Genomic DNA, 15890 nt, shown 5'->3' on the forward strand with positions numbered 1-15890 from the left:
GTATGTGATTGGGTGTGTGTGAGAGAGAGTGCTGTGGGATGCTTAGTGCTCTACTATGGGATGCTCTTTGCTGGTCTTTGCTGTGACTGAGTGAGACCTGCTTTGTGGATTGCCCAGGGTGGTTTTAGAACCTGTCTACTTCCCTTCTCTTTTGACTCTGCCATGGGTATTTTCTACAGGGCATGAAGGAGTTAGATTTTCTGCTGATTTTTGCTTTCCTCCTGGGTGGCCTTCAGTCTAGTTTGTCTTTGTCACAGCCCGAGGTTGTAATTCCAATTGCAATTACCTGGGAGTAAGTCCCATTGGAGTAAAGTGCACAAAAAATGTTGCAAAAAGGGCTTCAAATCACCCCCAACTGACCCCAGATTAGATAAAGAGGACAGGTTTGGAAAAAATGCTGGGTGGGGGCAAACTGCTGGCTCAGGGGGGGGCAAAGCCTCCCTACCCCCCAGCTACGGCCCTGCCTCCTACCTCCTCCTTTGTTGCATGGCCAATGTTGCACGCCAATGCGGCGTGTGCTGCATCCTGCAGTTGGGGGGCAGTCACGGAGGCCCCCTCAAGGTAAGGGAATGTTTATCCCCTTACCTCGAAGCTGCATTGCCCCTATGTTGGTGCTGGAAAGTTGGTTAGGATTGTGCTCTAAATATTATCAACAGCATAGACTTTCTCTGGGATCCCAAAGCCACTGAGTATTGTGGTAGTTGTCTCTCCTTCCTGTCGCCAGTCAGATGCTTGCATCCTGTTGACTTCTCCTACCCTTGTTTGAGAAAGGCCAGTGGGAACGGAGGGCCCAATCCTAGCCAACTTTCCAGCACTGGTGTAGCCACAAATGTTTGGTGACTTGGGCCTCTGTGACTGCCTTCCCACCACAGGACGCAGTGCATGCCCCACTGGCACTGGAAAATGGGATAGGACTGGGTCCTGAGTGAGGGACTTTGGGACTTGCCCAGGAGCAGATTGCACAAGGATGTTCTCTCAAGCCCTGAGCTAACCTCAGGAGGCGCTGGCCTAGAGAAGGGCCTGGGCCACCAGCTCACTGCACAGGTGCTGTTTGTCCTGTTCCTGCAGGCTTCAGCATACCTGTGGAGACACCCCATGTTGGAGTGGGGGACAACCCATACTGAGGCAAGGGAAGAACTTTGCATGCATCTCCTCCAGTGTATGAGCTTTCAACTTAACCTCCTCCCCCCATGCATAGAGCTCTGTGTGGCTGTGCAGCTGCAGCCAGGGACCACCCCTGTTGCCATTGCCTCCTTTGACCCCCACCCTTTCCACCCACGCGAGCCTTCCGCTATTGCCCCTTTAAGAGCAGAGGCGGGCGCCCCTGCGCGCGCGCGCCATGTCCAGAGCCCAGTCCAGCCTTTGCGCGCAGGCGCAGCTAGTTGAAAGCTGCAACCTTTCTGCGCGTGTCCTCTGCTTTGGGAACGGAGACGGGGCTGGGCAGAAGAGATGGGGCTCGGGTCGAATTCTTCTGTGAGAGGTGAGGTGAGGTGAGGGGGGGGCTAGCACCTTTGCAACTGGGTGGCGTGCAAGTTCCTCTTGTGCCTTGCTGGTGCTTGTGGACTAGTGAGTTACTTGTTGCCCTTGGCCGGGGGGGGGGGGCTCTGTATGGCAGTTTCTTCCAACCAGTTATGGGGGGGGGGTGGTGCAAAGCTCAGGCGTTCAGTTTCAGGAGCTCAGTTTACTCTGCGATGAAGCCCATTAAAAACTGGGGAGGGAGGAATGCAGTTTGAAGCCATTGCTACCCAACGTTGCATATACGCAACAAAGACCCAATGTGTGTACCTGTGGGCTGGGCAGAAATGGGTTTAAGGCGCAATTTGCCTTTATTCCAAGCGGGTCTATTCCAACGTGGCTTGCAGTGAGGCACCCAAAGCATCCCACTGACCTTCAAAAGTTCTCTTCTCCCTCCTTGGACTCCTTTTGTCCTGTATTACTCTTTTAAGTGTGACTGGCCAAGATTGTTGCTCTAATCTATTTATATTGATCCAGCAGATCTTGGATGTTGTTGCTCTAAGCTATGTGGTCCTGGGTTTTTTTTTTCCTTGCTTTATCTTTCCAGGAGTTGGAAAAAGGCTTTATTCTTCCTTACACCTGTCTGGTTGAGCCCTGGGGTGAGGGAAACAAATCCCCCCCCCTGCACTGTTTTACATTGCTGTAGGTGTGTCCTCGGAGTTGAGGGCAAAGAACCTCTTGACTCTGGTCAAAAGAAAATCTGGGGCACCCTAGGCCAAGGTATAACTTTTTCCAAATAAGAGACCTCCATAGGACTCTGGCTATGTTTCTTGGTGCCTTCTGCTTTAAAAGCATGGGGTGAAGATGATGTTCATCATGTTCTGTAACCAACTCCCTTGAGGCTCATCTGCTGCTCATCCTTAATCTAACAAAGAGAGGTTTAGTTCTGCCTCTAGGAGCACATGTCTTCCTCTCCCAGCCCCCAGGTAGTTAATGTCTGGTGTGTTGTTGGCAGGTCTACGTTCAGGTAAGGTTGCTTTCAAGTTCCTGTGCATATAAAGAGTGGGGTTAACAGTTTTCTAGAAGTCCCATTGTGTGCTGGGAGTCTCTTATCCATGATGTGTGAAGACTCTTCTAAAAAAGAGAAGGGAAGCATGCTCTGCAAATGTTGTGTGGGTTGTCTACTTAAGCCATTTCTGCCCAATGTTGCATATACACAACAGGGATAAAATGTGTACACCTGTGGGCTGGGCAGAAATGGGTTAAGCCAGGATGGTGTGGTGATTTGGAAGTTGAACTTAAACCTGGAAGATCCAAATTTAAATCTCTGCTCAGCCATGAAGCTTCCTGGGTGACCTTGTGTTAGTCACTACCTCTCAGCATCACCTACCTAACAGGGTTGTTGTGAGGATAAAAAGAGGGGAGCAACTATGTACACCACCTTGAGCTCCTTGGAGGAAGGGTGGTATAAATGTGAAAAGTAGATATGACATGAAGCTGTTCCCTGACTTTGAAAACTGGTCTGGAGAGCCCAGATTTTGTCCTAACATTGGTATTTTACATTGGTCATAGGCAAGTTAACTATCTCTAAAACTTGCTTCTACATCTGACTTTTTTATTATGCTCTGTTGTGAGGAAAGACAAGGAAATCCTGTACAGTGAGGCAAACTAAAGTAATACTACATACTGAATGACTTCACTAATGCAGAATAACTTGGTTGTGAACAGTTGAGGGTTAAGAAGGTTAGGATTTTAGGCTGCCAGTCATGTGATGTAATAACAAAAAATCCTCTGTGGGAAACCAAAGCTGTTTCCTGATGGGTCTTCAAAGCGCCTTCACTGTGTAGGCAAACTGCTGTATTGGTGAATTTATTGCCTGAGGCTGGATCACATGATAACTTGTTTTAGAATAGAATAAATAAATATTAAATAAATTATTCAATAAATAAATGTCTAACTCATTCCATAGAGTGGACAGAATAGCATTCATGATTCCTGCTGAGTCCTGGAAGTGACATCATTAAACAGATGAGCAGAAATAAGCATTTTTTTTTCTTGCTTAGGAACTCATTAGTTGAAAATGACAGAAGAGAAAAATATGTGAACTTTGACCATATTTTCAAGATACAGGGGAGCACAATTATCACATGGGCAACACTTTCAGCAGAGTTGCTTCTGCCAAGGCATCACTTCACAGATCAGAGGTGCTCTGCAAAGTGATGCCTCAGCAGAAACAGTGCTGGTGAAAGGGAGGCCATCATGATAATTGGTTACCCAAGTGCATCAGCAGCTTCTCCCATTCTTGCCACTCTTGGTCTGCCTCTTTTTTCGTACTCTTCCTTGCCTTCTATAGTCACCCCATCCCAGAACCTCAGCAGAAGCAGTGCTGCTGAAAGCATGGCCTGCTTGGTAATTGGGCTTTCCTATGTCTTTTAGCTGCTCAGCAGCTGTTGGTGGTGCTGGGTGAACCCAGCTATCACACAGGCCAGATAAAGAGCTTCTGTGGGCCATATCCACTCCACAAACCTTACGTTTGACATTCCTTACATTTGACAAACCTTACGTTTGACATACGTTTGACACAAACATTACGTTTGACATTATCATTCATAATATTTTAGAATATTGTGCATTAGTGCTTAGTAGACTTTGGAATCATGCTTTCTTTAAGACTGTTCATGGGTAAATCGTGTGCTGTATGTCTTTCTGGTTTGAATTCTTTGCATTTTTAAGAGTTCCAGGTGATGAGACTGGAAAGGACCCTTGCCTGAGACATTGGCGAGCTTAGTGCCAGAAAGAGTAATTGATACTAGACTAATATTTGGTAAGGGCAGGGCAGCTCCTTTTTGTCTCTGGCTTTGTACTACTCTCTCTTTGTATTCTCTTTGTACTATTCTCTACTCAGCATGTGGTTGGTCTGTGGAACTCCTTGCCACAAGATGTGGTGATGGCATCTGGCCTGGATGCCTTTAAAAGGGGATTGGACAAGTTTCTGGAGGAAAAATCCATTATGGGTTACAAGCCATGATGTACATGTGCAACCTCCTGATTTTAGAAATGGGCTATGTCAGAATGCCAGATGCAAGGGAGGACACCAGGGATGCAGGTCTCTTATTATCTGGTGTGCTCCCTGGGGCGTTTGGTGGGCCGCTGTGAGATACAGGAAGCTGGCCTAGATGGGCCTATGGCCTGATCCAGTGGGGCTGTTCTTATGTACTCTCCTTATCCATTGTTATCAGCTGTTCCTTGCCCATTCCACCACCCTTCATCTTGCCCTTTGATACTTAGTACACAGCTGCTTTTGTTGATAGAAAAAACAGATGTTGTAGAAAATGTTGAAACACATGTTGAAAAAAAATCCATGTCAAAGCCAACCTTTTTAACTTCTTAGCCATTTCTGCCCAACATTTGATATGTGCAACAGGGATCAAATGTGTACACCTGCGGGCTGGGCAGAAATGGGTTAAGAACATTGAATACAGCATGTTAGATAATATACCAAATACAGTTGCGTATTGAAATTTCATCAGAATTAATGTTCTCATTCAGGCATTAGATAAGTTAGAGATTGAACTACAATTTGCTGTGTCTTAACATACTCCAAAGAATGTTTTCCCATTAGACAGAAAGATATATTATTTTAAAATACATAAAAGAACATTCTTAACATTGTAATATGATAACTGAGTGTAACACAGTGGTTGAAGATCTGAGCTGCAAATCAGGAGTTTCCCAGTTCTAGTTTTACCCCTACTGTGAATTCTCACAAGATGGTTTTCAAGAAGCCACTCCCTCTTGGTTTTAGCTTTCCAGTTGCATTGTGGGAATATGACCTTTCTTTATAAAAGTTTGTTGTCAGTATAGCATCAAGGTAATACATGTTAAGTACTTTGCACATTCAAAGTGAAAACATGTAGTACGGGGGTTGAAGAGGAAGGTTTTCTATTGTTAGGGTTGGAAACAGAATATTTTGTTATGCAGAAATGGAAGAAACTCATTTTTGGAGGAACCCATCACACAATGTTTCTATAATTAAAAATGCATGTGGAACACATGAATTTATCTCAAGTTGATTTGGTAGTTAGGATCACTATGAAAGATCCTTAGCTACTTATTCTGAAACTTCATTTGGGTTCATGGCCTAAAGAAAATGGAAAATTTGTGGATTCAAACAAGGTTTTTGTCTCTCTTTCACATGTTGATTTTATTCTTGATCTTGTAAGCAACTGTGGAATATGGGTTAATTTGTTGCAGGAGATGGAGAGAGTCTGAGGGAAGTGTAAATCAAGAGGAGATGGAGGCTGGTTATGCAAACGCCTTGCTTGCCACCATGTTGCGTACACAATATGCTTGGCAGATTCCACCAAAAATCACAAGATGTTCTGAAACATTTGAAAGTACTTTCCCAACTAGTACTAATTGTTTTAGCAATCCAGTCAAAGACCATATCAATGATATTGTCACCAACTTCAGACTTTGAATCTTGGATCTATGTTCTGCAGCAATATAATTAGTTGTACTGATATATTTTAAAGCGACATCTTAAACTTTTTCACCTGAAAAGAAAACATTTTATAAGAGGTATAAATTTCTTTTCCCCCAAATTTTCAATTTTTTCCATTTTAGGCCTCGGTTTCCAGGCCTTCACATCTCTAAGGCCACCTAATGCTGACCCACCATTACAACTACAGAGTTGAGGTTTCTGGTAGGTGTCTCTGTCAAACTATGGCAAAATGCCTATGGGGCAAGTCCCCTATGGGGACTTGGACAGCACCTGTGCCAAAGAACTTCTCTCCTTTTCCCTTCAGTGGGATATCTATACTACCTTTTGTACTTATATAATTTCACCAATTTTCTTTGCGTCCTATAGTGCTTTTATGTATTATTTCCTTGGCCCAATACTGTGTTTAAGTTCAGATGTAACATTAAACCATGAATTTGTATTACTATTAACCCTCAGGTTCATACACGTTCTATCATTCATGAGGAGAGGAAATCTACTGCTTTTGTTCTGGTTTAACACAAATCTGTCTTTATGATGTCAAACTGATCTGATTGTCTTGACTTGTTCAGACTATAGCTGGAACAAACCAGGCTTTACTAGATGCTGAAGACTTCCATGGTATATTCTGTTGATACCATGCACATGCCTGATCTTGTCTGATCTTGGAAGCTAAGCAGGGTCAGGCCTGGTTAGTACTTGAATGGGAGACCGCCTGGGAATACCAGGTGCTGTAGGCTTATACCATAGTCTTTCAAGACTGAAGGTTGCCAACCAACCAATTTGCCTGGATCCCAAACTTTTTCACCTGGCAGCTCCCTTGAACTACTGGGCCATTGGCCAGGGCTCCCCATTAGGGCTACAATCCTATACATTGTATAGGGCAGTGGGTTTTTCGTGAGGATTCTGTGGCTCCCCTGTCTGATTTCTGTTCCTCCCTGAGGAGTCACAGTTCGCAGTTTGGGAACCACTGCCCTAAAAATGATAGAGGCTTTTGGGGGCGAGGGGGCTCAGACTGTGTGGTGCTAAGAAGCCTGATTTTCACTGTCTGTTCTGACTTTATAGAATTTCTTGTGATCAATTAACAGTGTGGACATGGTAAAATGTATTACAGATTCTAAGTGAGTATGTGTAGGATTGTAGGTCTAAGTATAGTTACTAAGAAGTAAGTTTCATTGAAGTTCTGCTGCTGTGTAAATGCTTTTGAATAGTTATCTGTAAAATGTCTGCTAATTTGGTCAGTTGACATCTGGTCACCTTAAAATGACTGTTTAATTTTAGTGTGGGTTTAGATGACATACTTCACTTGCAATACAATGCAAAATAAAATAAGTAGACTGATCCTGGAACTAACACAGGGCCCCTAAAATCATCATCATCATCATCACTGGTAATGTCCTAGTGTTTGAACTAGGACTAGTTCAAACTAGTGGGGCGGCGGCAAGAAACGGGGGCTTCTCAGTAGTGGCTCCAATGTTATGGAACTCTCTTCCCCTTGACTTGAGAATGGCTCCCTCTCTTGAGACTTTTTGGCGAGGCCTGAAGACTTTGCTGTTTAAACAAGCCTTCTGACTTCATGGCCTTTTTAACATCTTTTATACATTTTAGTTGTTTTTTACAGGCCTGATTCCTCTAAGAACTGCTGTTTTATGCTCTTTTTATTCTGACTTTTATCTGACTACTGTTTTTATGGTTTCTGTTAATGTGTTTTTAATATGTTTTTATCTGTTGTTAAATTATGTTTTAATCTGTTTTTAATACGTTGTAAGCCGCCCTGGGTCCCTTTAGGGAGAAGGGCGGGATAGAAATAAAGTTTATTATTATTATTATTATTATTATTATTATTATTATTATTATTATTATTATTATTATTATTATTATTATTATTATTATTATTTATTGAACAAGGACTGATGTGCATAAACTTGAAGTATAACTTGAGTAAAGTCTGAATGTGTTTAGCAGGGTCCTTTCAAGAAAAACACATAAGTTAGGATGATAAATAGGAAGACTATTGAAAGAAACGACTTTTCATAAGTATGAGATCAAATCTTTTTCTAAACACACAATAAATAGGAAACTATTACAAATGGAAGGCATATTGGATAATAGTTCTTGCATCTCAATGGTGGACTACTTGAATAGAAGCACCCTGAATGGCATTGACAATTTTCTGTCTTTCTTTCAGTTGAATGGATTGTAGCAGTCTCAGTTGCTGCTGGAGCAGCAGCCATTGGGTATCTCACTTACAAAAAATTTTTCCACAAAGACAAGTGCTGTAATGCTATTGTAAACCGTCATATCCAGAAAGATAATCCTAAGGTAGTTCATGCATTTGATATGGAAGACTTGGGAGATAAAGCTGTCTACTGCAGATGCTGGAGGTCTAAGACGGTAAGAGAAAAATACAGTCCTCTTAACTTGTAAAGATATGTACTGAACCCTGCAGAATCAAAATGCTTCAAGTTCATAATGAAGGAATGGAAGAAATAACTAGATGGGAGACGTTCTAACTTCCTTGATAGCTATTTCCAGAATCATTCCTACAGTAGAGAACATCTTACATAGTTGCAAGAGAAGAGAGCATCTTAAGAGTAAATGTCATATTCGGTGTATGTTCTCATTTTGTTGTCCAACCTCAAACTCTAATTTCAAGACAAAATTGACAACATCTTTTTATCATAAATGGTGTTGAATCATGAAAGTAGCACTTAAAGAAGCAACATCCCTGTGTTTAAAGGAAATCACATTTTTGAATGTGCTGGGGAAGGAGGAAGGGATTCTATAACTGGGACACCATGACAAAAAGCCTATGTTGCTAGCAGTCCCCCGCCTAACCTCTGAAGTGAGAGAGTACTTCTGAGTAGGAAGGGATGGAATGGATACAAAGAGTAGGAAGGGTGAGAATGGTCACAAAAATCTAACTTGTTTAAAAGTGTGGTATTTGCACGTTATCTTAGTTGTAGCAACACTAGAATTGCAATACCTTCTAATGCCCTGTGTAATAGTCTGCTAAATGTTCAGACTAATAAGCTAAACAATGTTTTTTACCTATGAACTGATCTTTGCTTTGTCTTGCTATGAATATGCATTTAGAATAGCTCAATATTTTTCAGTTCCCACTATGTGATGGATCCCACACAAAGCATAATGAGGAGACAGGAGACAACGTTGGACCTCTGATAATCAAAAGAAAAGATGCATAAGCAGCAAACAATTTGGACACCATGAAACATGACCTTGTCATGGTGCTTCTGCTCACCTGTAATTGGTGTAAAGTAGAAGTCTTAAGTCATTTCACTGAAGATTTTTTTAGATGTGGTATATGGAACACTGCAGCATATGTAATTCATGGTGTTTGCCTTGCTTAAACACTACAGTATATATGGTAGGAATGAGTACTTGTGGCTTTCTGATTTTTTGTAAGACCTGTACATTCTTGAGTGTTTAAAAAAAACAAAACCAATCCAAAACCTTAGAATGTACTCTGAACTGTGTACTAAAGATGATACATTAAATTATTTTCAAATACACTGTGCTAGTTTTCTAAATGGCCCTTACTATTTAAACAAGCACTGTTGGGTATAGCCAAGGAACACATGCAGAAATAACACGACACTTTGTGCTGTCCACAAGCACATATGGAAGAAACTACCTAGCACTGAGATGCTGGGAATTCTGTGTCAGTGGCCTTCAGTCTTTTTCGTGCCTAATGAAGTATGAGACTTGGGGTCCACTCCCAATCCTGCCTCTCTCTCAGGACCCCCACCCCTCCATCATGGTTCTGGATAATCATGTAAAGTGAGAGTGAAGCCTGAGCCATTTTTGTTCCTGTAAGAGGCATGCTTTGAAAAGGTTGCTGCTGACGCCCCCATGAGACTTGGAGACCCCCTTGAGGTCATGACCCACAGGTTGAAAAACAGTGCTGTAGGTCATATCTTGTGTAACATGTTGCGCAAAAGTCCAGATTCTGTTCAGATTTCTGTGTGCAAGAGTTCTGTTGCATTGCTTCTATGTGTGCAAGCTCTCTTATGCAAGCAGAAGGATAACTTGAGACAAACTTCTAAGAGTAAAATTCCTACATGACTTGGTACAGAATAATTTTCTACTTGGTTCAAACATCGTATACTAGGAATTAGGTTGCAATAGATTAGATCTAAGCTTTTTTGACACAAAGTGTCTTGATACATCTGAAGTGGCTTAATCATTTTTAATAAGTACTTAAATATTGCAGATGCCTATTAAGATGGCATTTTATGGTTTTCTGTAAGAATTGTCTTGGAGCTACTGCACCACATTCGTACATCATATAAAATGTTTTAAAATTCTCATGCTGAGAAATGTAGCCACAAGAGACCCTACCATAAAAAATTTGAAGGCTTCTAAGTACTTGCTCAAAAATGTTTGCAAAGTTTTAAAGCCTGTATTAAAGAGAAAACACGACCAAATGGGGCAAAGGAATCTCAAAAGCTTTGAATCCAGAATAGCTAAGGCCAGTTTAAATTCCTAGAGAGGCATTGGTGTGACTTTCCATTTTCAATCTTATTACAGCAAGTTCTGAACTTATCATCATGGCTGATTGTTTAAAAAGCAGAAAGGAGAAAAGGGGAGAAGACTTGAAGCAGAGCGGGGGGAAAAGAAAAGCATGGGGCTTCTGGTGTGTGTTATACTACATTTTATTGCCAAATTCCTGTCTGTGTGTGCATATATGCTCTGGCAGTTTGGAAGTTTCTCCTAAATCTTAATTACCCATATTTGGTTTGAGGGTTTAGGACTGCGGTTTTCAAACTCTCCGGGAGTTTGAAACCCGCAGTAAGTCTTTGCGGGGGCGGGGAGGAGGCGGCAGGGGGAAGGCAGTGACGCGATCCCCAGGATCTCGTCACTCAGAGGGCTGCAGGGATTGGGGTGCACCCTCCAGTCCCTGCAGCAGCTGTCCCTGTGTGCGGGGAGCCCTGCATAAGCGCCTGCAGGGCTCCCCAGGTCAGGGAAAGGGAGAGTGGAGCGATCTGCTCTGCCTCCGCAAAAGTGGAAGCGGAGCGCAATCGCCCCACTCTCCCTTTCCCTGACCTGGGGAGCCCTGCAGGCACTTGTGCAGGGCTCCCCGCACACAGGGACAGCTGCTGCAGGGACTGGAGGGTGCACCCCAGTCCCTGCAGCCGCCTCAGAAGGGAAAGCGGAGTGATTGTGCTTCCGGTTTTGCGGAGCAGGGTGCAGTCGCTCCGCTTTCACTTTTCCTGACCTGGGGAGCCCTGCCGAAGGTTGTGCAGGGCTCTCAGCACCCTCGGGAGGCTGCAGGAGGCTTGGGCAAGTGCACCCAAGCCCTTGCAGCCCCCCTGAGCGGCGCAATCCTGTGGATCTTGCTGCTACCTTCCCCTGTCTCCTGGCTGCCCCGCCCCTTAAGGGGGCAGAGGCCGTCGCAACGCCCCAGTTTGAATACCACTGGTTTAGGATAAAGACAACACAAACCAGATATTTTTAAATCCCCTTAAATAAAAATAGTCATGTCAGCTAAAACTTTATCTCCTTCCTTCTTCCACCCCCTCCACTTGCTTGTCTTTACTCATGGGCTAAGAGTTGGTCACTTTCAGCTCAGCCAAAAGCTGCTCAAGCTTTCCAGTTGCCCTTGGTCTGTTCCTGCTGGGTCCAAGGTGCCAGCTGTAGCTGGAGGATTGGACTGTTCTTGAGCTGGCAGCTCTTCCCACAGGGTCACTAGGATTGCAGAGCCTATAGACTCAGAGGGAACACGTGGGGCACTGTTCTTCTTGATGTGGGGTGGGAGTATGCATGCACACCCCTTTCTAGGCACCAAAGATGTCCCTAGTGCTCTGGAGCACATATGGCCTGCAGTGGCAGGATAGAAAGCAAGGTCTAAAAAGATGAAAAGGGGCATTGGTGGGCTCATATGAATAAAAATGTGGCTCTAGACTTTGTAGGGTTTTAAAGGTATTAGCACTTTGAATTGGACCTGGGTACAAACTGACAGCCACTGCTGTGATGTAGGATGTCTTTGTATTGTCTGAACACCTCATGCCTTGTACTCCTTTCGATACATGCATGCATATACTGCAACTCTGAATCTTAACGCTTTCTAAGCTGCTGGCTTCCTGCCTCTTCTTGAGTCCGAGGTAAAATTGGTTAAATTAAGTGAAATGAATTTTAGTTCCCTCAAGGGCAGAAAGACAACACTAACATGCTTCAAGAAAAGTGTTATTGAACCATATAACAGCTCATGTTTGCAATGTTTGTTCTGGGTGTAGTTTACAGTGATTAGATTTTTCATGTCTGATAATACTGGAGTATGCTGCTTCCTCTTAGCACTCAGTATGCTTAACATGATGCTTGCTAATCCTTGCCTTTGTCAAATGATTCTAGCAGCCTTTAAGGTAAGGAGCACAGAACCTTAGCGTTCTGAATGCTAGAGGATAATGGTGCATGCATTTTCATTCAGTCTACAATCAAATGTTTTGGACTTAGATGCAAAATGCTAACTCCTTTTCTTGCTGTATCCACACATATAGTTTGGAAGAACTTGTGGTGCTGCAATCTTATCTGTGTCACTTCCTAAGCAACCTGAAATGTTGTTCTTTGCAGAAAACTATCCAGCTGAACGGAGCAAATTGAATATTGTGGAAACCAGGCATAGAAACAGAAGGGGTTCCTGGCTAAATCTTGATCTGCAGATTGTTTAGGACTATATTTGCTTATTTGAGAATAAGGGCCAGAACAAATTATTGTAGTTTTTAATGGTTGATTGCAGTTCCACATGGATATTTTCATCACTAGTTTGTCATTTTCCATGCAGTTAATGAGGCTGCTCTCTTCCCCCTTCATGATTTCATTCTGTTCCACCTTGTTCAGGTAACATTTTGAATGGAATTCACACATGTGTGGAGAGGGGCCTTCAGGAGAAGGTCTGGATAAGATTGACACAGATGAGTGTGGAACCTGATTGAGATCATTCTGATGAGGAGGGAACTGATTGAGAGCAATTCTGTTTGCTGAACATACTATTGTATTTTCAAATGGAAAACAATTCCAAGAGAGTAAGCTTCCACATACTCGTAATTGAATATTTGTTCTTGCTCTAAGCTCGCATTGGACTTGGTAGGACAACTACAAATAAAAATTCATAGAATTGTGTGTCCTGTCTACTTTGTTCTTTTCACAGTGACTGGCAACTTGATAGCTGCCCACGGTTGGTGTACTTCTCAGGGCAGCAGGAGGCCACTTTTCAGTCTCTGGGTATTCAAATTGATTTGTGAGATTGGATGCTTGGTCTCCCAAGCCCCTTGACTTTCACTCTCTGATGGGCTTCATGGTTTGATGAAATGGCTCCCAGCCAAGTTCTATTTACAGTTTAGTGCAAAGATCAAACAACAATAGAGCAAACATGATACTACATCTGCTTGATTTAGCCCTTTCAGGATTCTAATCTCTTGCAGGAACCTCATATGCTAGGGACTAAGCTCAAAAATAGGTGAAAAATAAGGAGACCTCAGGAATTTTCATATCAGCAGGTGTGGATAATTTTCTTCATTCACAATGCTTCTCTGCTATGGAGTGAAGTGGGAGCAGGTAACTTCAGTGTTCTAAATCTGTATACGGATGGTTCCAGTGTGCTTCATGCATTTTCTTTAGGTCCGAGAAAGGTGGACAGGTTCCCCATGAACTTGGTTTGCACAAGATGACTACAATATTGGTGTTGGGGTTGGTAGTTAATAACTCCTTGTCTTGCTGACTGCTAGATTTCTTTTAAAACAGATTTGGTAGGCATTTGTTACCAACTATTTTGGGTCTCAGACTTGATTGGAGTATGGTCTGTGAAGCTTGGTTTGTAGTCCTAGCTAAGCAGCAGTGATGGAACTGCACTGAGTGTCTTAATCTGTCTCAGAGGCTTTAAACATGCTCTGAAACTCAGTCCAGGCTCAGGTTAAGCCTTCCCTGAATGTTGAACCCTCCCTGTTCTGGAGAAAATAGCAGATGTTCTAAAATACGTAAGGAGAAGGTATTAAATATTCAGAACATTGTGTACCACACCTTCTGTGCTTTAGGCTGTAACTGCCTAGTGTGCAGCACAATTTGTACATTACTGTGGGGCATGAATTGCATGTAGCTTTGTCTTGATTTCTTTCCAGCTTCTGGCTCCTTTGACAACATTGACTTAAATTTATGAAGCTGGATAATTAAATCATTCATAGTGTTGCAAGTCTGTAAGATAAATTGTGGTCAAATATATTACAGTATTTGGCATAAGCCAGGTTTTCAGGGATATAACGGAACACATGTCTCTGTCTCCTATAACAAGTATCAGAGAGCCCAGTCCTGTGCATGTCTACTTGGAAGTAACTCCCATTATAGTAAATGGGGGTTACTCCTGAGTAAAAGTGGATAGGATTGCAGCCTCAGAGATAGCTATGTTTATTTTGGCAAAAATGGAAAAAGTTCCTTGTGACACCTTAAAAGCAAGTGGACTATAGTCTATATAAGAGCTTCATTTTCAGGTGCTCCAGCTCTGTGGCCAACAGCACTAAAGAAGATTCTCTAAGACCTTTATGCAACTGGTACTTCACTAGCAGAGACTGCAGCCTTCATCATCATGACCCTGCTTTTTAAAAAAATCTTTGCTGCTATCACCCAGCAATCCTGAAACTGGGAAAGAATGCTTGGACCTGGAATAAAAAACCTACCCTCCCACCATGTCTGCTGCTTTCATGGGGCTGAAGTCTGGCTTCTGGATGACTCACAAGGTCTTTGGAGTGAGGCAGAAGTGGCAGGAAAAAACGTAGGCAAGAACACACACACAAAAGAGGATCAGGACTTGAATCATTTTGAGCCCCAATTCTTTTTTAGAAACCAGCCCCACAGTCCGTGACTTGAATGGCCAAAAAATATGTTTCTGTGTGACTTGAGTGCCCATCCCTGGAAGAGTGCACCTGTGTACGCTGTTGAACAGATGTGCAAAAGGGCTGCCTGTGCCTAAAATGTTGTGGGGAAAGGTATTTATAAATACCTAGATGCCATTCTTTGTTATATCCATGTTTCAGGTAAAACACTACTATTTGATAATGGAACTTAATTTGCGGTGTTTTAACTTTATGAGGTATCCTTGGAGATTGTCCTTTATCCTACACCAAAGAAGCCTGGTTAAAATCCATTTCATTAGGGCATGCGCCATTTCATTCATTCATTCATTCATTCAGTGTGGCATGCGCTGTATCCTCTGGTGGGGGTGTAGTCACAGAGACCTCCATAAGGTGAGGGAAGGTGTGTTCCCTTTTCTTGGGCCCTTATTCAGTACAGGTAGGGCTGAGTGTTGTAATGATAGTGTGGAGTTTTTAGGTCATGTTCAGGATCGCTGTTTTATTCTTTGTGCGCTAATCTGCTTTACATCGCTTCTCTGGTAAAAAAGAGAGGATATAAATGTTTTAACATAAATACTACAACTACTGCCTCTGAACATGTGCAGACTGTCTTTTTTCCCCCCACCACTTCCTCGCTATAATCTCAATTCACATCTTTTGACCCAGCTTTTGTTTCAGTAATAAAAAGCTCCACTGTCACCCTGAAGCCCAATCCTACATGTCTACTCAGAAGTCCCATTATAGTGAATGGGGCTTATTTCCAGTTAAGTGAGGAAAGGACTGCAGTCTTACAGCCCAATCCTGTGCCTGTCTACTCACAAGTAAGTCCCATTATAGTGAATGAGGCTTACACCCAGGTAAGTGTGGATAGAATTGCAGCCCAATCCTGTGTCTGTCTACTCAGAAGTAAGTCCCATTATAGTGAAGGGGCTTACTCCCAGGCAAGTGTGGCTAGGCCCGAGGCTGCAATCCTATCCACCCTTTCCTGGGAGTAAGCCCCAGTGACTCTAATGGGACTTACTTCTGAGTAGATAGGCACAGGCTTGGGCTCTTGGGCCGTTCCAAGAGGCGCT

General features: G+C 43.0%; 1 protein-coding gene across 1 annotated transcript; it reads left to right on the forward strand.

Annotated features, from left to right (window-relative positions):
- Positions 1–1369: 1369 nt before the first annotated feature.
- On the forward strand, positions 1370–9489 carry CISD1 (CDGSH iron sulfur domain 1). The gene is made up of 3 exons (XM_066620712.1): positions 1370–1480; positions 8145–8350; positions 9073–9489. Exons 1-3 carry the CDS (start codon positions 1450–1452, stop codon positions 9160–9162), a joined length of 327 nt encoding a protein of 108 aa, XP_066476809.1. The 5' UTR covers positions 1370–1449; the 3' UTR covers positions 9163–9489.
- The last annotated feature ends 6401 nt before the right edge of the window (positions 9490–15890 follow it).

Source organism: Tiliqua scincoides, chromosome 3 (genome assembly GCF_035046505.1).
Source record: "Tiliqua scincoides isolate rTilSci1 chromosome 3, rTilSci1.hap2, whole genome shotgun sequence".
Classification (NCBI taxonomy): Eukaryota; Metazoa; Chordata; class Lepidosauria; order Squamata; family Scincidae; genus Tiliqua; species Tiliqua scincoides.